Here is a 23,183-nt window from a genome sequence, read left to right as displayed (position 1 = left end):
CTATATCCCAATTTTTTTTGTGGAACCGTTGCCGAATTCCTTGTCTCGCTAGGCGTATAGTGGAGATAGTAGACGCCTACCTACTAAGTGTAGAGCAATTTTTTTTTATTTGTGTACCGTAATTTCGGGTGACTTTGGCCCGCCAGGGTGACTTTGGCTCATTTTGGGAAAAAGATATTTTAGTAACTAGTGCGTATGTACAATATATTATCATGTAAATTTCATTATACCGCACCATCAGTACCATATTAACTTTAGGAAAATTTTAATAAATCACGGTAATACTGGTTATGATAAGAAAAAAATGAATTTTTAAAATATAGCCATTTTACGTAAGATTTCTTGACTGTAAAAATTGGTTGGCAACCAATAATACTTCCAAGAGTAAGATTAATTGCATAGCTGCACATTGAATATCTGTGAATTCTTACCCGCCTGGCGTCAGTATTTCAATCTAAACGTAGATGCTAATAAGGTCAGTTGTTATTTGCAAAGTGGTACAGAATTTAACGGTTTTCGGGTGATTTTGGCCCAGTTTGTTGAATGTTGGATTTTGGTCATTCGTTGGTTCTATATTTAAATTGAAGTTAGTAAATGCTGATTTTTAATTTGAATTTAGCCTTGTAACAACTGCAGAGTTTGTTAACTGTATAGAACTAATGACTTTTTTTTAGATGCCCTCAAATTACAAACGTGTTGCTGCTGGTAGTAGAAATTATGGAAATTACACGGCAGACACAGTAGAAAGAGCTCTAGAAGCTATCAGAAATGGAGTCATATCTCAAAGAAAAGCTGCAATAGAATTCGGAGTGCCAGTAAGTACTTTAAAACTTGGCAAAATTGAAGTTTGTGGCAATGGCCCGAAGTCAACGTAAGAAAATCCTACCACCTGGGTAATATTGATTTCACAAAGCCATTGGAACTTGGACATAACCGATATTTCTTTCCAGATTTAAAAACAAGCTTGTAAATTGTTTTATTGTTCATTTTTTGTTTAAAAATGATGTTCTTTGTAAACCGAGGGTCCTATGTTGAGTTCCATTTTAATTTTATTTTTTTTTGTTTGAAATTTAAATAAATAATTTTTTTAACTAATAAAATGTTTATTTATTATTCATCTTGTAGGGTGGCTTAAGCCCAAACACTAATAATCACAGAGAATTAATGTGAAATGTAGCTTGAGACAAAGTCACCCGACACCAGCGGGTGACTTTGCACACCACATTTTTATTTTTTTTTTTGTAATAAAGTAAGCGCTTCGTTGTGTTTTAGTGTAATTTTTGTAAAAAAGTAGTTAAAGACTCAAATACAAATAAATTAAGAAATATACTTTTATGTATTTAGAATACTGAAATCTACGTTCAAACTTCGAAAGTGAGTCAAAGTCACCCGAAATTACGGTATCACATTTGGTTTAGGCAACGAGGTGACATGGCTATGCCTGTCCGTCAAATCACTTGTGTTACTGCTGTGAATGTTAGAGAGGTTCACTGCAGGGCATAAGGTTAGCTTCCCCCAAGGCATAGAAACTCATGTCACCTACAGTTCATTTTAGAGTCAAAAATTCCAGTCTACTCGACTTTAAAGAGTCTGGCGATCGATGGCACGCTAGCCCATTCTTTATAACTAACTTTGCTTTTGTTGTTTAAACCCACGCTAGCCATCATCTAAAAGATATTATTAACAAGTGTCGACTCAGTTAAGAGGTCATCTTCTGATTTTGTTTTTGTTGTTTTTGTTGTTTTGCTTTTATCAAAAACTGGATAAGATTATCTGAGTTTTTTCTTTTAAGAAGGGGCATTGTAGCGTTTGAAATTTTTTTAACTACATGTTAAAAATTTCTAAAGACGCCCCTGTTTGTCTGTTTGCAACGTTTAAAATAATCAATAAAATGTGTGTTGTTTATCTCGTAGTAAAAACGTAATAAGCTGGGAATATTTCAAGGTTGTCGACGAACGAGTCTCGAGGGTAGATTGTTTGTTTAGGTTCGTGGACGACAAACTAGCTGTGAGACGTGAGGGGAATTTATTTTGGTTGAATTTGTAAAATCTAACGCGAGGAGTCAAACAAGAGATTTTAAACGAGAAGGACGTTTGGCGGATTTTGAATCCAGAGCCACTTCTTTTTGTGCTATGTCTTAAGACCGGTTAAGATGATAATACTCTGCATAATGGCAGTTTAGAGCAGAGTAATCATCATAAGATTTGTGCAGTACACCGGAACTGAAGAAATTTTGGAAAATGACTATATAGGATGTCCCACCAGCTTTGTTGTCGTTTGCCTGCTTGGTCCAGCCCCATCTACATCAGATCTTCGTTCCTGCGTATAGAAATTTCCTTTATCCTAGGTTTCCTTTTTGTCCCAGTTGAGAGTTTTGTCCTTGCAGCTCCAATCCCAGAGGAGGAAGTAATAAAGTTTTTTAAAGTTAAGTGGCAAAGTTTGTGAATTAAGGTAACAATTAACATATTAATTTTTCCAAATTAAATAGACATTATTTTTGATAATGGAGAAGTTTACCATTTTTTTTATGATTGCAAATAAAAATTAAAGCACACCTAAATTACACTATCAAAAAAAAATCATGATATCTCTAAAAATAAAAAAGTTATAGGCATGTAAAGTTGCAATCGTCATTTTTATTTCAGCAGACGGGCTTTGTGACGTCACATCTCCGTAACGGTTTATAAACTGAACGGAGCGACCGGCGCCTCGCTTAGATTACTCATCGTTTGTTCGTTGTCGAACGTGTACCATTTTATTGTTGTTATAAAGTTTGAAAGTGGTATATAAAGAGTGAAGAAACAGTGTTATTGATTTATATGATTAGTAATATTAAAAAAGGCTGCTATAAATACTGTATTGTGCCTAATTGCACGAGCACAACAATTAAAACATCAAACAAAATATTTTTCCATCTACCTTTGCAAACAGACAAGAGAAAGAAATGGTGCAAATTAATGAAGCGAGATTTAATTGGACCCAAAAGTATTAAAAACGTATGTGAAGAACATTTTGATGTGAGTTAACACTTTCTTATTTACTATCAAGATATAATAATTAATAGATATTAACTAATGGTGTAATTGCAAACAATATAATATTATATATGTTACTTATGTAATATCAAATACACTAGTTTAATTTTTTTGTATCTCTACAAAGTCCATAAATGCATGCAGTAATATGCAACCGTCATAAGTAGAAAATTTTACCTTGCAAAAACTCCAGAAAGATCACAAAATTGACTTTAAAGTCTTAAGCTATGTTTATTGCAGAATGTTTAACAATTCGTTAAAGTATATTTGCAATATGTAAAATTTATGTTTATACCTTTACAATGTAACAAGTAAACTAGTTAAATTTTGTTCTATATATCTATTCATTTTATTATTACAGATTGAAAATGATACAGAAAATTTAATAAAGTTTAAATTGGTCGGTGGAACATTAAAATTGAAATCAGAAATATACCCTCACAAGTTTAATTGCCAGAAAGTAGTAAAACCTTTAAGAAAAAGTGGAGCATATGAAAAAAGACGAAAAGCAGAATGTTTTAATGAGATTTTAAAAGATGATGTTTCATCGACCTCAGGTTGTCAACCTTTCGAAATCATTAATTGTGATCCAATATATGAAGAGAAAAGTGTACCAAAGGACCCTTTATCCGAGGATTGTATTTTGAAAACTGTACTAGGTAGTCCAAAGAAAAAATATAAACATAAAAGAGTGCAAGTTAATATAAAAACTAAACAAGGAGGTGCAAACAGTAAGGTTTAGAACGAAAAAAAGTGACATGGAAAATAAGCGAAAAAACATCTGTTCCTCACCTGAAAGTTCTCCTTCAAAAATGTCTGTGTCATCATGTAGTAGCACAAGTTCAGATAGCATATCAAATACAATCAAACCTAACTTTTGTAAAGATACTATACTTAAACTAAATACCAACATCGGCTTTTATTTGGGATTACCAGAAGAAGTATATTTTCTAACGAAACAATTATCTGAAAGCATTGCTTTGCCAGTAAGAGATATTTTAATTTCATTAAAAAAAATTCGTCTTAACGACCCATATATACGTCTGGCCATTGACTTCGATGTCAGGACAAGTTTAATAGGAAAAATATTTAACAGAACAGTTCCGTTAATAGCCAACCGCATGAAACAGTTTATTTTTTTTTCCGTCGATGAAACAAATTTATAAGAAGTTACCCATATCTTTTGGAAAGAGATATTTTAAAACTGTCAGTGTATTAGATTGCTTTGAAATACGAATAGAAAAACCATCGAGTGCCAAGAAACAGTCTTTGACCTGGTCTGATAATAAACATTGTAATACAATTAAATATTTGATTTCCATTACACCTGATGGATTAATTAACTACATTTCGGATGGTTATGGTGGAAGGGCCAGTGACACAATAATATTTGAAGATTGTGACTTTTGCCATCTTATGAGACCTCCAAGCGTTTCTGCAAACACGGTTAGTTCAAAATTGGAAGTAATGGAAACGAAACGTATAGCAGCGCTACGTATAAATGTTGAGAGATCAATAGGTAGATTAAGAAATTTTTCCATGGTAGCCCCTCACGCTTGTATCGATACTGAAGTCATTTGTACGTTGGATTTCATTGTTGTGATTGCATGTGGTATGGTTAATGTTCAAAATAAATTAATAACATGTAATTAAAACGTATTGTGTTTTATTTTTAATCTACAATCAATAAATCAAAAACATACTTCCAAAACAATGTACACTGTTTAATTAAATTTTTGCAGTATTCTTCATTATAAAATACTTCAAAAACATCTACTTGTTTAAAAGTCTCAAAATCATCGTGAGCGATGCAAAAATAAGCTTTCAGTTTTTTTGCAAAGTGCATTTATAATTGCACTTAGGCTTCGCATTTTGGTTATAAGTTATTTGAATTAATATATTTGGTTAAATTTTTGTTCTTCATCGGACATTTAATTTCAATAATATGGTCTTCTGTAATACCATCTGAAGAGACACCCAACAAAGGATATTCGCTTAAGAGAAAGAGTCCGCACTTCTTGATCTTAATATTTTTAATTTTTTCTACCTCTCTCCTTACATCGTTTTCTAGGCGTTTTCCTAAAACAAAAATTAAAAAGTATTATGTACACCAACATATTAAATAAAAATTTATTAAGTACCTCTTTGCATTGCTATCGGCTCTTTAAACTGATATGTTCCTAATTTTTTTTTTACGAGTACCTCATCCGAAGTTTTACATTTTGACGCTTCATGAGCAATAGAAGCCGTTATTTTGCCGTACCTCAGCTCGAACCATAGTGGAGAGTCAGATTGGTTGCTTGTTGCCTTTTCAATCAAGTTACATTGCTTTTCAATAATATTCTGTTTGCAAAATGTTATAAAATCATTTAAACTAAACTGAACCTTACTACTCTTGTATTTACAAATCAGGTAGTGTAGTGAAGCTTTCATCTCAAAGTTGACATACTTAAAATATGTCAATATTTGTATGTTGTTCGCATTTCGTTTCTTGCATTCGCTAATAAAAGTATTACAAAATTCATTATCTTCTGTTATTTCCGAAATTGTTGCGCAGTCTTTGTTAAAATCTTTGGCTTTAATAAATTTAACGTTACTTCCAACATTATAAAGCGCTGGTTTCATCCAGTAGCACTTTACTGAAGTAGTTGCAGGTACCTCACTAATTACTTTAAAAAGCCACATTAAAAAAGCTACTGTATGTTTACATCCACCTTGATTAGCAGCACAGTCATGACAAACAACACTTTTAACCTTTTCCTCACTTTCGTCACAAACCAATGTACAGTGATAAGGTTTACTTTTTACTTTGTGTTCAGGTGAAATTCTGCATTTTACAGTACATTTATTGCCTTCACGTTTCACCTGGACATATCCGACAGCCTCATCTCGATAGGATTCTCTGTAGGCTCTGCAAAATTACCAATACTTAGGTACTTACTTAATTAATATTGTTTTAATCAACTTTACTTATGGACGACCATCATAATGATATATTAATGATATTATAATAACTACAAGCCACTACTGATAACAACTGATATTAAACTGTTCTTATAAAATTAATATGCAAGTAAAGAATTATTGATTGTTCGGTAAAAACATTAAACAAATTGGTAAAAGAATAATGTTTGCATTATTATATCTTTGCTTTATCAGCCAAAGAATTTCTATATTAGTAGTTAAGTAGTATATAGACGACTATAATATTAAGCGAAAGTAAATAGATACTTACTTAGAAAGTTTTACTCCTTTTATTTCAGCACTTATATTGGCGGGTGTTGGAGAAAAGTGGTATAAGTCTAAATTTTAAGTTTCGAGAAAAACGCAATTATAGTTTTTTCAAATTTAATATTGTTGTTACGGATACAAATAAGATATTTTCGTTAAACAATTTTTGGAAATGGCTTTGAATTTGTTGGATTAAAATAGATCTACTAGTAAAAAGGACCTAGTTGTACAATTTTTAAAAAAATATATAACTTATATCACTTTTCACAATTATTTATTAAATAACAAAAGCCCCTCCGGAAGATATAGTGACAAATCTAATTATTAATTATAAATAAAAAAATGTGAAACTGAAAAGTTTTATGTTTACTTAAGGGGGTACATTTATAGTCAAATACAACGTAAAAGTTTATTTAATTTTTAAAAATGTCAATTTCTGTGTGTACACTCTCCTCGTCACTACTATTTTCATCCTCGGGTAACGTATTTGGTATATCCTCCTTCGTAGTTAAATTTCTATAAAAATCATGAAATGTTTCTGAAATATAGCTGAAATATAAGGCAATAGCTCTATCAAGTTCTATTTTTACCGATTTTTATTGGATTAGGACCTTCATATGACAGAGGAATTTTTATGTTTTTAGGCCACGTATTACCTTTTCTTAAAAAACATACGCTTTTAAATGGTTCGTCTACATTTAAGCTACTTTTGTATTCAAGGACACCAGGATTCTGTGAAAATCTCAACCATTTCATTTGTTTCCACATGACTTTTTCTCCTAAGTTGTTAATTTTTCTTTGTTGAAGGACATTCTTATACAAAGAAGAAAACTCAAGAAAATCCGATCTGCACATTTCAGTAACTAAAAAAGTTCGCTTATTTTCACATAGTCTTACCAAATTCATCAAGTCTCTTGGGTGTTCTATCGAACATGGATATCTTTTCTTTTTTTCTCTACAATTGCGTGATCTGAATCACACTCCATGTGGGTGTGACCAGGAACAAGAAATTTGTGGTTAATGTATGATAGATTGGGATTCTCGTTTAAAACCATCATGAACATGGCAGGTAGAAAAGAGTTCTTGTTTTGTCCTGCACACGTATCAGAATATAAGATGATCTCTTTTATTTCAGGTGAAATATGTGAAATATGCTTGTATAAGCATGACGCAATCTAATTTTCACCCCCGTCCAGCTACGCCCTCATTTCACATAAAACACATTGCTTGATTATCATTAAATCTATGTAATGTTAAATTAAAGGTCCACAACTGCCTTTTATAGAATGCTATTGAAGTTTGAAGATCAGGTGTGGGGAGACACTGTTGCAAATCAAACGTATAAATGATTTTTGATTCATTTTCTAACGCAGCATTTTTATCTATACGCTTAGCCTCATAAGCGTTTGATGTTTCTTGTTGGTGATTATCAAGAAGATTTTGAATTTCTTGCATTTTTTGTGTATCTTTAGTTGTTTTCAGGAGCATATGATATTTATCGCATGTAGCGCAGGTATCCTTTTTAGGCTGTTTGATTTTTATTTCCATGAAATGGAATACTTCTTGATATTTGAATTTCGATACTGGGGTTTTCTCGTGAGGTAGCCATTTTTTGTATTCTTCATACATTCTTGTTAAGGTATAGTAATGAGGAAGATATGTCTTTGATGAGTCACGACGACAATAGTGACTCTTATACGTTGGAATTGATCCAATGTGAACTCTTAAGAATTGAATATCTTGTTCGGGAGTTTTGTTAGATGGTGAGGCAAGACCTCGCAAATCATCATGTGGCATTGCAGCAGCTGAAGAAATCTTGTTTTTTGTTACATCGGTTAGAAACCGTTTTGTTTCGTTAAAAGTTTTTAGGAAACAACTTTGACAAACGTTAACTAGTAGTTGACCATTTAGTGGTAAAAAATATTTGTGTGACAGAAACCTGTCTTTATGTTTTTTGTTTTCTAATTTACGTTTTGTGGTTTTCTTTCCGTCTGTTGTTATAAGCCTAGCTATAAAAGACACGCATTTGTTAAAGCTCGCTTAAGACCAATATTCTTTGAAAATTTCCTGTCGTTTTTCTTCAGTTATCCTGTCTTTTCATTTTAAGCGGCAACTTAATAGCTCGTGACATGTCCGTGCTTTTATAACCTTCCCACTTTTCGTGGTCTACGATAACCCAAGGTTTCTGTTCTGCTTTCGTTCCTCACGAATTAGCCTAGTTTTATTTTTTAGCGATTTTCGTCCAGGTTTATTTTTTAAGATTTCTCTTCCTGACTCATGTGCAATAAGTGCTGTTGTATCTTTTTGCAGCTTTTTCTTTAGGATCTCATTATCGGAGTCGGTATCACTTTCTTGTATATAATCTGGGTCCGCGTCACTATCATCAAACGCCTCCTCATTACCTGGATATTCCAGATAACCTTTGTCGTCGTCATCAATCCCACATACTTGATCAATAACTTCTTCCAAAGTCTTTCGAACATTCGGTTCACAGAAGGACAGTGAAGGTGCAGGACTTGATCTATTATCTTCATCTGCTAAGGCAGGTTCTTCAAGGAAAACACCCGCATTGCCCATCATAGAATTTTCATCTAAAAACCCAGATTAATTTTGTCAATTTTTTTTCCAGAAAAATGAAATTGTCACGCCAAAATTGGTTTTTACTTTTAATGGAAATTCGGTCCCCTCTAGAGAAAACCGAAAATATGTTATTTTATGTATAAAATGATAAGAAATCTGAAATTGGAATTGAGTATGTAAGTTAAGCATCAACTTTTACATACATTAATTTTTAAAATTTTTAGAGATACAAATTAAAGTAACGCCACTGGTTAAAGTTAACCAAAAACAATAGGCATATTCACTAAGTTATAGTTGAGTTGCATCTAGAAAACTTTTACGCAAAAATAAATGTTGTTAACACATTCGCGACCAACCGTCACACATGTGTGACGGTGAAGTGTTCGTAAGGACTGCTGACACATATGTGTGACACCGAACTTACGTGATGAAATGTAAAATAATTTTACCACGGTTTATCACAGTGGGTCTAAATTTGGCCACAGTCCACCTAAACAATCCTTCTTTCACACGCTATGGCTGGGTTGTGATTTGGACGTTTAAAAAAGAAGAAATAACCTGTAAATTTATGGAACGTAAATATATATAGAATGTAAACGTCGAATACGAAATGTATCGTAATTTTGTATAATTTAAAAAGGTAATATAAAAATGTAACTTATTTATACACCGTGTAATAACTTATTATTTATTTTAGACGTATTATCAATGTCAAAACGACATCTAAGTACACGAGACCTTCAATTAGAGGCCGAGATGGCTAGTAGGGAAGTTAGTGAGTACAGAAATGCCGAAAATATTGAATATGAATTCGAGGAGGACCATAATGATGAAATGTTTTATTCTAGTGGAAGTGAATATTATCCTTCTGATTCTGGAATAGAGACTGAGGATACTAGCAATGATGGGGGAGAGTCGAGCAATGACGGCGGTGAGTTGAGTAATGATGAGGGCGAAGCGAATGATGCAAATGAAAATGTGGTACAAGAAAATGATGAGGCGGACTACTGGCTTGATGTAGAGGAAAATATTGAGATACATCAGTTTACTGAACAAGAAAATATAAAAGTAGAAATTCCTGTTGATGCAACACCTATACAATATTTTTCATTACTATTTGATGAAGAGCTTTTGATAAAAATCGTAGAGTGGACAAATCACAGAGCTGCTTCACGCAAAGAAAACCCTACTTTAAAAAAATATTCCTTTTTAAGACGCTGGATGGATATAAATATTGACGACTTAAAAAAAAATTGGGTCTCTGCATATTAATGGGAAACATTAAACTCCCCTCCTTACGTTTATACTGGAGCACAGATCCACTATATCACTTTTCAATATTTGGAAAAACTATGCCCAGATCAAAGTTTGAAGCTATTTTTCAAAATATTTGTTTTTACAAGCCGGAAGACGTCGAAATTCAAGATCGACTTAACAAAATTAAAAACGTTACGAGTCATATTATAAATAATATCTCTAAAGTTTACTATCCAGGAGAGAACTTAAGTCTTGACGAAGCCCTCTTACTGTGGAGAGGGTGGTTAATATTCCAAAAGTATATGCCAAAAAAAAAAACTAGTAAATATGGAATAAAAATTTATGAGATTACTAGCTCTGATGGATTTTTACTAAATTCCCTAATCTACAGCGGCAAAGGGACAGTAGTAAATGAAGATGGGCATGCGTTTGAAGTAGTTCACAGACTTGTTACTGAATATTTAGAGAAGGGGCACACTATCTACATGGACAATTATTACAACAGTTATGAGCTTGCCAAGTTTTTACATAAAAAGAAGACCTACGTTTGTGGAACATTAAGAAAAAATAGAAAAAGTAACCCAAAGAGTGTTATTACAAAAAAATTAAAGAAAGGAGAAGTCGTATGGCAAAGAAGAGGTCCAATCATAGTATTAAAATGGAAAGATAAGAGAAATGTAATAATGATTTCATCCAAGCATGGTTCCGAAATGGTTGAAGTTGAAAATCGTAGAAGCCAGAAAAAGTTGAAGCCAGTAATGATTCGTGACTACAATTCCTTTATGTCGGGAATTGACAGAATTGACCAGATGACTTCATATTATGGCATACCACGAAAAACTCTGAGATGGTACATGAAAGTTTTCTTTCACTTACTAGATATTTGCATGTGGAATGGCAACTGGTTGTTGAATAAAAATAGGAACACGTCAAAGAAAACAAGAATGTCGTACTTTCAGTTTAGAGAAGAAGTGATCAAAGATTTACTGGGACAAACAGAACGGCCAAGCAGAAAAAAAGTTGTTGCGGCACATAACTTGAAAAAAGAAAATAAGCGGAAAAGATGTCGATAGTGCAGTGCAACCAAGAAAAGGGCTGTCACCTGGTACACATGCCAGGAATGTAAGGGGAGTGATGGACAGCCCATTGGGTTATGTGTTACACCCTGTTTTCTGAGTGGCACAGAAAAGACAATTAAACTTATACAATATGTTTTATTTTTTATTGGAAGTAATTTTTAGTTTTGTTAATATTAAATAAATAAATGATTAACCTTTAACTACCCGCGCTCCAAAATCTCACGCAGCTACCCGCGCGGTGTATTCTATACACCATATTTATTAATATCAGATTCAATACATACGAATTATTTATATTAATGTATAGGGATAAAAAACATGATTCTTTAATTTTTATGCATTTTTAATGATATAAATAAAAAATACTTTTTTTTTAAGACAAAATCTTAACAAAGAAATAACTCAAGAAAACAAGTAAATTCTTAAAATGAAAACTTCACATGTGTCACTGTTAGTTTGTATTATTCACTGGTTACTTCTCCATTTTTGCAACAATCGCATGTAACAACTGTTGTCATATGTTGTTTGCAAACTGACTTATTGCAACTTCCGCAGATAATTGTTGTGACTCGTTTGTTTTTTCTACCGCAAATGAAACACCGCGCTCTGATCTTTGCAGGTGGTTCCTCATTGTCCTCTATTGGTTTTTTATATTTCGCCAGAAAACCTTTTATATCACTTGGCAGTGATTGAATACTGGCGCGTTCAGAGAGGTATGGCTTCATCAAACCTAAGGAAAGCACTTTAAAAAATTCCCGTCTATGCTTATAAGCTGCATTGACATGAGTTGCATTATAGAGAAGTTGTCCATTGATTCCCGCGATGTTCATGAGTTGGAAAAATATAGACAATGGCCATCGTCTTGTTCTTCTTGATACTGAGTATGTGCTACACATTTTATCAACAGTATCAACTCCACCTTTGGTTGCGTTATATTGTAAGATGATTTCAGGTTTACTCGACACTGGATCTATATATCCATCCTCGTGCATCGTTGAGATCAATACAACCGCTCTATTTGTTTTCGGTACATGGGAAATCAATGTTACATTTTTTTGGAATCCAAATAACGAAGATTTAACAGGTTTATTTTTATGAGGTAAAAACTCTTGCGGTATTTCCCGTTTATTTTTTTTTTTTTTCATGGTCCCAATCATGGTAGTTTTCTCTTCCAATAATTCGTTCGCTAGCGGATAACTTGAATACCAGTTATCACATGTCAAGTTCCGATTAGTACCTTTTACTTCGTTCAACAAACGGTGCATAATTGCACTAGGTGTATTTGGCATGCTGTAGGGGCCTTCGGGCTGCTTACCACAATAAACTTCAAAGTTTGACACATAAAATGTTTTTGCATCACACAATATAAAAAGTTTCAGTCCATACTTCGCGGGTTTGTTGGGAAGATATTGAAGAAAACTACAACTCCCTCGGAAAGGTATCAACATTTCATCAATTGTTAAAAATTCACCCAGAGTGTAATTGTCTTTGCAATTCGTTAAGAATGTATCTATGACCCATCTTATTGTAGCTTACTTATCTACCTTTTTTCTTTCATTTCTGGTACTTTTATCATCGAATCGAATCACTGCGAGTAAAAATAAGAACCTGTTTTTGCTCATACATGCCCGAAAAAAACAGAGCCGGTGCCATCTGTTGTCCAGAGTTCCAAAAAGTGGGTAATATTTTGCTTCTTGTATTCAGATAACAAAAGCAAACCTATAAATGCCTGCATTTCTACTTTTGTTACGTCTTTTGCATCACGTTCTCTCATAAACTGTGGTTTAACATTCGTAATGTGTCGATTCGTGCATTTAGTAATGTACTCTATCATTTCATCTGTGAATATTCTCATAAAAGCATCTACTTCGTTTTGAATATCCCTTGCTTTTTGTTTCACGCCAGGAAAGATTTTTACAAGATTTTTAGCGCTGACTTTACTAAATTTGCTCTTGAGTGGATTTTTATTCCATCTAGTCAGTTTATCTTTGGCAATAAAGTAACTGCTAGATTCAACATGTTCTAAATCGTCATGGGAGTCGTTACTTTCGATTTCTGATTCTGAGTCATGTTCAGTCTCCTCTACGTACTCTTCAGAAGAAGTATCAGCATCGTCGTTTGGTAATTCTTCTTCCGAATCGGAATTGCAAATAACTTGAGCCAGCTCTTCTAATTCCATCTGTGTTAATTTGTTGGGGTTTCTGATTTTTACTTTGTCTCTAAAAATAAAATATAAATATAATAAAAATAAATAAAATAATGAAAATGTTCAAAAAACAAAAAAAAAAACACCAATTTACTGAACAAATAATTATACTTACATTGTTACCCGCGCGGTGTATTTTATTCACCAAACTGTATTGCACGAAGAAAGTGATAAATAAATCATCAAACTCTACAGCTATCGACCTGCAACTGCGTGTGCACGTAAAAAACACATCGTTCCAAGGTTACATAGAGTGTAAAAAAGTGGAGTATACGGAATTTGGATTTTATCGTTGTTTTAGTAGAAATGGTGTATTTTATACACCAGCGCGGATAGTTAAAGGTTAAGTAGTAGCTAAAAATGTTTATGTCACATATTTGTGACACTTGGGTTATGTTCAAATTTTTATTACTATAGACCAGTGTCACATATGTGTGACATTATCCAAAACATTTTTTTTTTATAATCCTTGTTCAATTATACTACTCCTCCTCAAAAATGGTGGATTTGGCATGTTTCTTTCACGTTTAACCAAAATCAGTTTGACTGGACAGACCTAAAAATAGGTTGGTCGCGAATGGGTTGAATGGAGGTCTCCAGTATTTACATTATCTTCTTCCAACAGTTTGAAAATCAATTTGCTTCTTTGAGATGCCATAACCTCTAATTTTTATTTTTCACGGCTATTACTAAATCTCACAGGAATTGATGTTATATTACAGCTAGGTGAGGTATACTATCACTACACTACTTATTACATTTCTCTCGAATACAATCTCAAAACAAAAGTGGATAAAACCAACAGTAACACACGTGTAGTACTAAACCACAAATGACAGACAAGTCGATTGAACGGGAACAAAGCGGTGATTATTTTAATAGGGAAAAGCGAGGTAAGTCGAACTAAAACTGCACAGTTTGAATTTCTATTGCCGTAACTACTAGTATATCTCAACATATATCATTAGTTTTCAATTTTGGAGTTAAAACATTTGTGATATGTCAACATATGTTTTTCCCTATATTTTTTAATGAGAATAGTGATATATTTTTACATATACCTTTATTCACAATCATATTTTACCAATAACTTTTGATATATTTGCACTTGTATCACTATTCACAAATATTAATCATAAAATTATATAGAGAAGACTATTATAACTAGACTTATTTCAGTTTTCTCTATAATTTTTTTCCTGTCTGGCAGATGGAGGCAAAACAAATAGTACTAGAATGTTTATAACATTTTTGACTATATTAAATGATATTAAAAATTCTTATATCATGTAACGCAAACAAATAACACCTGCTTGCCTATTAAATTGACTTATATTACTTCACCCTATCAAAGATACATGCATTTGAAAGTAGTATCTATGTTTAACTCATTTTTTACATTTTTCGACTTATATATGATATAAGATAGATTGGAAGAAAAAAAGTCCATCACTGTATAAATATAAATTTTTGGCAAATTATCACTTTGACCTTTTACAAATCCTTCTTCCATTACGATAAAATAAAATTTGAACGCTACTACACGTATAACACTTGCTAGTTCAATGCAGAATAAATGTACCGTTCAGGGCTCTGCCGCTCCAATACGGCGACGTGACGTCAGAAACAAAGTCGAAGCGATAATCATTTCGCGCGGAAATTCTCAACTTTAATATTCCATATCTCCGTCATTTATTAACGGATTTCATTCCTTCTTTTGCTGATTTACCAGTTTTATTCTATACTTTGACTCTATTTGACTGAAAAACATATTATCAACACTATGAAACTTGTCTATTGATAATTGCTTTCATTAAAAGAATTTGTAATATTTAAAGTTTTATTCTTGTTAGAGGCATGGTCAACAAAATGTCATAATTTATTTTATCTTACAATGTTATGTTGACATATGACATTTTGGCTTAAATCTGCTGTTGTAAAACAATTTTAATTTGATTATGTTATAGAAAAGATATTCCATATATCAGGTTAAATTTTATAATATTTTTATAAACAAGGATATCCTTAATTTTTAATAATCTAATTTGGCCATATTAATAAATAACCTAGGAACCATTTCGAAGATTTTTTGTAGCAATCTCCTTTGTAAACAGATAAGCACGTAAGTTTTTGTTAATTTTGTTATTATGTTATTTAGTATGCTTCTTGTGCAATCTGTATTTTTGATAACTGTTTGTTTGAGACAAAAATAAACGTTTGATTTGTTTCTCTGATCCATTTTTTTATTTATTTTAGAAAATCTCCTAACCTTTTTTGTGTGTTTACTTTTTAGGAAAGTAGAACCCTTCTTTCCTCCAGCAGGAAGTCTTCTCGAAGCGTCCATTTGAAATAGCTAGAGGTATTTCTTGTTTGTCAATTTTATTCATTTTGTCCAGGAGATTTATGTAAGTATCCCTTTATTTCATTTTTTTTGTAGCTACCCCATCCCACCCCACTGTCATTCACTTATCCACGACCCCAGCTCTCCAACAACCCCCTGAGTGCCGTTCGCACAAGTAAAGATTGTTTTGCTTGCCCTATATTTGCCCCCATAGTTTCTGTCCCCAATTTTCTACCCCATAATCTTACCCTGAGGTAGGCAAAATATTATTCGTTACAAACATGGTGGAGAATTTGACCGTTTTTGTATTAAAATCGAAGTTAAAACTCGTGATTAATGCAGCTGCCTCGTTTGCAGCTGTTGTTGTCATTTGCAGGTTTTTTGGTAGCCTGCGCATAGCTAACTTCCTTATTAACGATGTTGTTGCTAATTGGTCTGCCCTTAGGTTGTTGCTTTGGGGCAGTTTTCTTTTTAGGTGCCTTGGTGCATCCTCTATAGTTTGTTGTGTGTGCACCTTCTCAGTTGGCGCATTTAAGATCGGATTCCCTGTCCTTATCGCATTCCTTGCTTAGGTGATTTTCACCGCATTTGACACATTTAGCTTGGCAGTGGTGCCCTTGGCAATTGTAGCACAGGATTAGAGATGTGTAGTTCACCATCGAAATAGTTCAAATGAACGATTCTTTCAACTGAACTAATTGAACTAGTTCATTAATTTTCATAGAACTAGTTCACTGCGAACGATTTGCATTATAAATTGTGTCTCAACTTCTAAAGAAGAAAATAATGAATGGTCATAATGGTTCGGATCTTATGTCCATGCTCTAGTTCACTGAACTAGTTCATTTTTGTGAACTAGTTCGTCTAAAAAAACTAATAAGGACACCTCTACACTGGATGGTTTCTTTATTGTTTTTAATCTCATCTTTTCTACATGAATTTTCATGTAGCAGAGATCTGAAACACTTTTTATTTTTTTATCGCCCTCCTTATTTATGGTGACCATGAACAAAGGAAGTGGCTTTTTGTCCTCTCTTTTTGATATCATGTTAACTACCTTAGTTGCTACTATTCCTTTACTTTGGAGTTCATCCTTAATTATTTTAGGGTCGGTGCTAGCAGCCAGCCCTCGTACTATTACCCGTTTGTGCCTATCGCCATCTATTGGATAAGCGGTGAAGTCCACTTTGGGAATGTGGTTTTCTAGTATTTTCACTATTCCTACATAGTCCTCTCTTGTTTTTGTTTGGATTACTATTGATCTTCCGGATCTCGCTAATTTATTAACAGAGACGGTGTTCACTCACCGTCTTTAGTATGATTGCCGGTGGTTTTGGCAATCCTTTTGTTGTTTTTCTGTTTGTTTTGGCTCTTCAAAGGTTATTTCTACAGCTTTGCTGTTGCTCGGCTGAGATTCCCTTTCTTTTTATTGTCTTTTCTCCTGTTTCTGTCTGATGGTTTTGTCCATCTTCTTTTCTTTTCGCTTTTGAATTATTTCAGTTTGCATTTCGGCAACACTGGTATTTACCACTTTCTTTGTATGTTTTTTTGTATTGTCCGCTGTTTCGCGATTAATTACTGGTTTTATTGTGGCTTTTTCGTTGTCGATTGCCTTTTTATTTGTTGTCTCCTTTTCGGTATTCTTTTTCTGCTCCTTTTTTTCTTGTTTTCTTTCTTTTTTTTTTCTTATTTTCTTTCTTGGACTTTGATTCCGTTTTTTCTGTTTTTGACTCCATTTTGTCCTTCTCGATTATTTCCATTAGGGTCGATTAGGGCCAGAATTTTTTCTGTAAGACGTTTGTTATCCGCGTTTTTTTCTTGAATGATTTTTTGTAGCTCCTGTATTTGGAGTTTCGTTTCTTCCTGGTTCTTTTTGAAAGATTGATGTCGCATGAGAATTATTTTATTTAGTTTTCTAGCATTTCTGATTTTTCCATCCTGGTCGATGTCCTCTTCTTTTATTCTTTTCACCTCCTCTTCCTCGGCTTCTGAGTCATCGGAGTGGATACGTTTTCTACTAATGTCTTCATCCTCTTTTTCCATAATGTCCGTATTAAAACTGTATGCAGTTTGTTCATGATTAGTATTCGCGATATGTGCGGTTATTTCATCGTTTAGTTCTATAAATTTAGAAAGATCAACCTGAGGGGTGGACGACAGTGGATTGTGGCCTTCTTCAGCTCTTTGTTCCGACACCTTCGCTCCCTGTGTTCACAGGGAGGGATCCTCTTGATGTTTCTCTATACCTCAGGAGAAGGGGCCGTTTCTGTCCGACTTAGCTGCAAAAATCTAAGCCTTACAATGTCATTCCTTTCGTCCCACTGAGGTTAACCCGTATTTTTTTCATAGATATACAGTTATTAAAAGTATCCGTGAGGCGCCAACAAATACAACGCCCCAACGGTTTTACTGATAACAACAATACATCCGCTCTTCGCTTTGTTTAAGAAACAATAGCCCACACAACGTTCGGTGCTTACATTCACCGGGAGCTGATAAGCTCCGTTGAATAGACCTATTGTTCTCCAACAACGCATGTCGTCACGGCTCGGCGAGAACTTTACTGATCCTTGAATGAAGATAGATGGCCAAAGAAAGCTTTAAATTACATACCACAACAAAGAAGAAGAAGGGGAAGGCCTTCAGTTGTCTGGAAAGAAAATGTACGGCACATAATGAGAGATAGAGCCATCAAAGAAGATGAATGGATGGACAGAAAACGATGGCAGTCGAAATGCGAGAAGCTGCAGAGGCTGCAGGAACCTCGCTTATATATATATATATATATATATATATATATATATATATATATATATATATATATATATATATATATATAGAAAAGAAATTTAATCTTTGCGGATTAGTTAAATAGTAAACTCTTAAATATTGGGGAAATCTGCAAGAAATACTCTAATGTGTATCAATTGTTTCGCCGAACGTTTTCGCCAAAGAGAATTAATTTGATTAAGTTGACTTTGGTAAAATTACTTAATCAAACAGATGAAAAATAGAGTAACAAAACTATCAGATCCTTCATTTCATACAAAAAACCTACAAATCCTACAAAAACTTTTTATTTCAAACGCTTATCCAACACCATTAGTTAATAAGATTTTGTTTAATACTATCCATGACGAAGATATTTCACCTTCCTTCGCGACTAACAATGCTGATCCTGATGTCTTAAGTGGGAACCCAGTCTCTGATACTCCTATAAACAAATATTTTTCATTACCATATTTCAGAGATATCACTCCGGGGTTAACAAGGATTCTGAAAAGTGTTGAAAATAGCTTTGGCAATAATAATAACAACATTAAACTTAATGTAGCTTGTAGATCAGCCCTAACAATTAATAATCTTTATTCTAAGATAAAAGATAAGACTCCCATAGATAGGCTTAGTAATATTGTCTACAACATTCCATGTCTCTCTTGCAACAATTCCTACATCGGTCAAACATCTCAATTATTGAAATCACGTATTACACTACACAAAAGTGATTCTCGACTTCACCCTGACCGTTGTGCATTAGCCAAACATGTCCATTCCACTGGTCATCTCATGGACTATACCAACACCACAATTCTCCACCGTGAGAACAATAAATCTAAAAGAGAGTTCATTGAAATGTCTTATATTTTTCTTAACGATTTCTCCATTAATGTTAAGAGTGACATCAAGAATCTAAGCGATATATACCACCTGTTACTTAAATCAGATACCAAGAACAATACTATATCACAGATTACTAACTTGACTGATATATCCATTAACAACTAACATACCTTTATAATTAATTTTCATTAACAAAAAATATATAACATTCCCTTGCTTTTCTTAGATACGTCTCAATAAGATTCAATAATACATGAACAATATAATATAATTAAATAAAGAAAATCAAAATAATATTTCCCTTTACTGGGATTTAAATTCATTCGTTTTTTTACCAATGAACCTTAACGACATAAAGATTCATACCAACTATAATGAAGTTGTCAGCGCTTGCGTTCTGGCTTAAACAGAACCTCACTTTTAACTATCTAAAAATCAAAAATTTAGTTATTGCCGACATTTCAAAGAATTACCTCCTTTTAAATGTAGTTGCATTGGGTTTTTCGATTAACCTCGGGTAAGCCTTTACGTGTCAAGTTCGAAGCTACCATACATTTCAATTCTTATAAAAAACTTTTTTTTGCACATAGTAACAAAAAACACCACTATGTTACTAGCAAAGTTTTTTAATATTCTAACTCTACAATTCTAAGTTACGGTAAGATCAATAATGTTTTAATAGATAATATATGGTAGCTAATTATAATTTATTCTCTTTCAGCCCTGAAGAAGCCAAATTAATTCTCTTTGGCGAAAACTTTCGGCGAAACAATTGATACACATTAGAGTATTTCTTGCAGATTTCCCCAATATTTAAGAGTTTACTATATATATATATATATATATATATATATATATATATATATATATATATATATATATATATATATATATATATTATAAAGCAAATAAGGTCAGAGGAGCGAGCTCCCATTATGCTCATAAAACAAAGAAGAATATTCTTATAAAACTAATGCCAATTACATTTACATATATAGTGGAACCTCGATTATCCGTCTCTCTATTAACCGTCACCTCTGTTAGCCGTCAGGGTCCATACATAAGTTATATTGACTATTGAGCATTGCGAGAAGCCAAAGGAAATTCGTTGAAATGTACACGTGCAGTTATGTCAGCACTGCATTTTTTTATGTAAATAGTTTTTGTTCTTATTCAGGGCTCTGGATTAAATTTTAATTTAAATAGATAATGATAAATGATACCGTGCTTTTAGAGTTCTATTTTTAGAATCGCAAGCCGAAAATAAAAACTTACAGCACAATAATTATTACAGTCAATATCTGTATGTCACCATAATTCAGTTTGATTCAAATTCGAACAGTGATTGTGTCACTTAGTCGTTTGATCAATTAAGTTTTGAAAAATGGAGCCTTCCACATCTGGAGCATCAAAAAGAAAACGTTTGTTTTGTCAAGTGAATCAAAAATAGAAATTGTTGCAGAACTAAAGAAAGGTGTTTCTGCTGTCACATTGAGCAAAAGTATGATGTTCCGAGAACAACCATCAATGATTTAAAGAAAAATGCTGAAGGAATGCTTCGCAAATGGAATCGTTGGATGGCCGGGTGAAACATCGTAAGACAATGAAAAAGGCCACAAATCAATCACTCGATACAGCTCTGTATTTGTGATTCGTTCAAAAAAGAAGCGAAAGTGTTCCTTTGTCTAGACCAATTGTTGCCGAAAAAGCGTTGTTTTTCAACATGAAATTGAATGGCGATCCTTCATTCAAATGAAGCAGCGATTGATTGGAAAAGTTCAAAAATCGCCACGGTATACGGGAACTGAAAATCGAAGGTGACAAATTGAGCGCAGCTCAGAAGTATTGAAGTCGTTGACGAATATTAAAGAAAGTTTCAAGCTATGATCGATGAAAGAATTGACGACGAAAACTCTCTCTACACTGTCTGAAAAATATGCACCCGGATTTAAAACGAAAAAAGCAACGAGTCACAGCAATGATGTGTTTAAATGTAAGTGGTAACCATCGCCTTCCTTTATTATTGATTGGTACAGCAAAAAGAACACGTTGTTTCAAGGGCATAAATATGAACGCACTTTCCGTTAACTACTACGCACAACATAATGCATGTATATCCCAGGAAATACTCGATAACTGGTTCAAAAAGGTATGTACTGCAAACCAAAATTTGTTTATCTATTTTTCCAACATCTTGTTTTTTAGGTGTTTTACCGGACGTTCGACAATACTTGCAAGCAAAAAATTTGCCACCAAAGGCGATTCTCATTTTGGACAATGCACCTGCCTATCCTGAAGCCGGTATGCTGCGAAGTGAGGAAGTGGATATCACATGCTCTTTTCTGCCTGCGAATAGAACATCATTGATACAGCCAATGGATCAATCGGTCATTGAAACGTTCAAAAGAAGATACAGAAAAAAATGTATTCAAAACCTAGTTATGGAAGAGGAACATTCTTTGCCAGAATACTGGAAAGCATACAATTAAAAACACGCAATCGACAATGCTGTGGATGCTTGGACTGATGTTTCGGAAGTAACGCTGAAAAGAGCGTAGAATAAATTATGTGACAGCTGAGCGTGATGCGGTAACAAATGAAGTTATGGCTGAATCAACTGTTTTGTTTTCGTTGCCTAAAGATAACATAAACGAATGGTTAATTTGTGATGAGGACGCAAAAGTCTATCGAATGCTGACAGATAATGAAATCATTGAAATGACAACAAAGGCGGACGAAACTGATTCAGAAGCTGACACAAACTTTGGTGGTGGCGATGTTGATGATGCTATTGCAACTGACAAAGATTTGCCGTTGCAAAATGTGAAGTGAGAATAAAACAAAGATTTCTTGATATTTTAAATCAAATTGCTTAGACTGTACTAACATAAATCCCTCTTATATTGTCAAATAAAACATACAAATAAAATTTGAGAGTTATACTATGAATTTTTATTTTTTTTAATTTTCTGTTAACCGTCTTTTCGATTATCCGTCACACCCTTGGTTCGATGCCCTGGTCGATAATCGAGATTCCACTGTACAAAAATTGTGAAACAATAAATAAATAACGCAGTCATCAAATAACACAATCCTATAAATAAAATAAAGTGCTATCTAATTTATTTTTGGAGATCTTAACAATAGTTGTTGATATGGTATCTTGATCCAAATTGTTCCAGATATTAAATATTCTATTTGGCAAGAAGTTCACCCTGAACCTTGCAGTAATTTGTTCCCTCTTTAATTTGTAACGATGGCCCCTTATCGGCATCTTTCGGCTTGATTTAAGGTGAAAAAATTTGCCACCAAAGGCGATTCTCATTTTGGACAATGCACCTGCCTATCCTGAAGCCGGTATGCTGCGAAGTGAGGAAGTGGATATCACATGCTCTTTTCTGCCTGCGAATAGAACATCATTGATACAGCCAATGGAAATTTTATGGTTCAATTCAATGGTTCCCAAAATTATGTTTTAAAATACGGAAGAGCTTAATTAGGTCACCTCAAAGACGTCGCTGCTCGAATGTCGTGAGATGAGCCATGGATAGTCTATCTTCATAATTCGATCTTACAGGGAAGGTATGCCAGTCTTGTGGCAAGTAGGATTTTAGCGCGATAGATCTGGATTTCACACTGGCCCGGCAAACTCAAGAATAGGTCTAACGTATATTAAGTAAACTTTAAGTAAAACTCTACAATAATACTACTTAACATTGGAGAAATATTTTGTGACCTCACGTTAGACTTCAATTCGTGCCACGTATGTTTTATGGGATTAAACATACAATAATAGGGTGGAAGCTGCAGCACTGTATGTCCCATTTCCTCTG

The 23,183-nt window shown here is 33.5% G+C and overlaps 1 protein-coding gene and 1 pseudogene across 1 annotated transcript; both read right to left on the bottom strand.

The window, feature by feature from the left end:
- Positions 1–4,911: 4,911 nt before the first annotated feature.
- LOC140450893 (uncharacterized) lies at positions 4,912–6,022 on the bottom strand. Its single transcript, XM_072544573.1, has 3 exons — positions 6,006–6,022; positions 5,177–5,946; positions 4,912–5,114 (listed from the first exon to the last, which is right to left on the bottom strand). The coding sequence occupies exons 1-3, from the start codon at positions 6,020–6,022 to the stop codon at positions 4,912–4,914; spliced, it is 990 nt and encodes a 329-aa protein (XP_072400674.1).
- A 657-nt stretch (positions 6,023–6,679) lies between these two features.
- On the bottom strand, positions 6,680–8,843 carry LOC140450890 (uncharacterized; annotated as a pseudogene).
- Positions 8,844–23,183: the final 14,340 nt, after the last annotated feature.

This window comes from Diabrotica undecimpunctata, chromosome 9 (assembly GCF_040954645.1).
Source record: "Diabrotica undecimpunctata isolate CICGRU chromosome 9, icDiaUnde3, whole genome shotgun sequence".
Taxonomy (NCBI): Eukaryota; Metazoa; Arthropoda; class Insecta; order Coleoptera; family Chrysomelidae; genus Diabrotica; species Diabrotica undecimpunctata.
The sequence above is the reverse complement of the archived record's forward strand: the minus strand, read 5'-3'. Positions and strand labels throughout refer to the sequence as shown.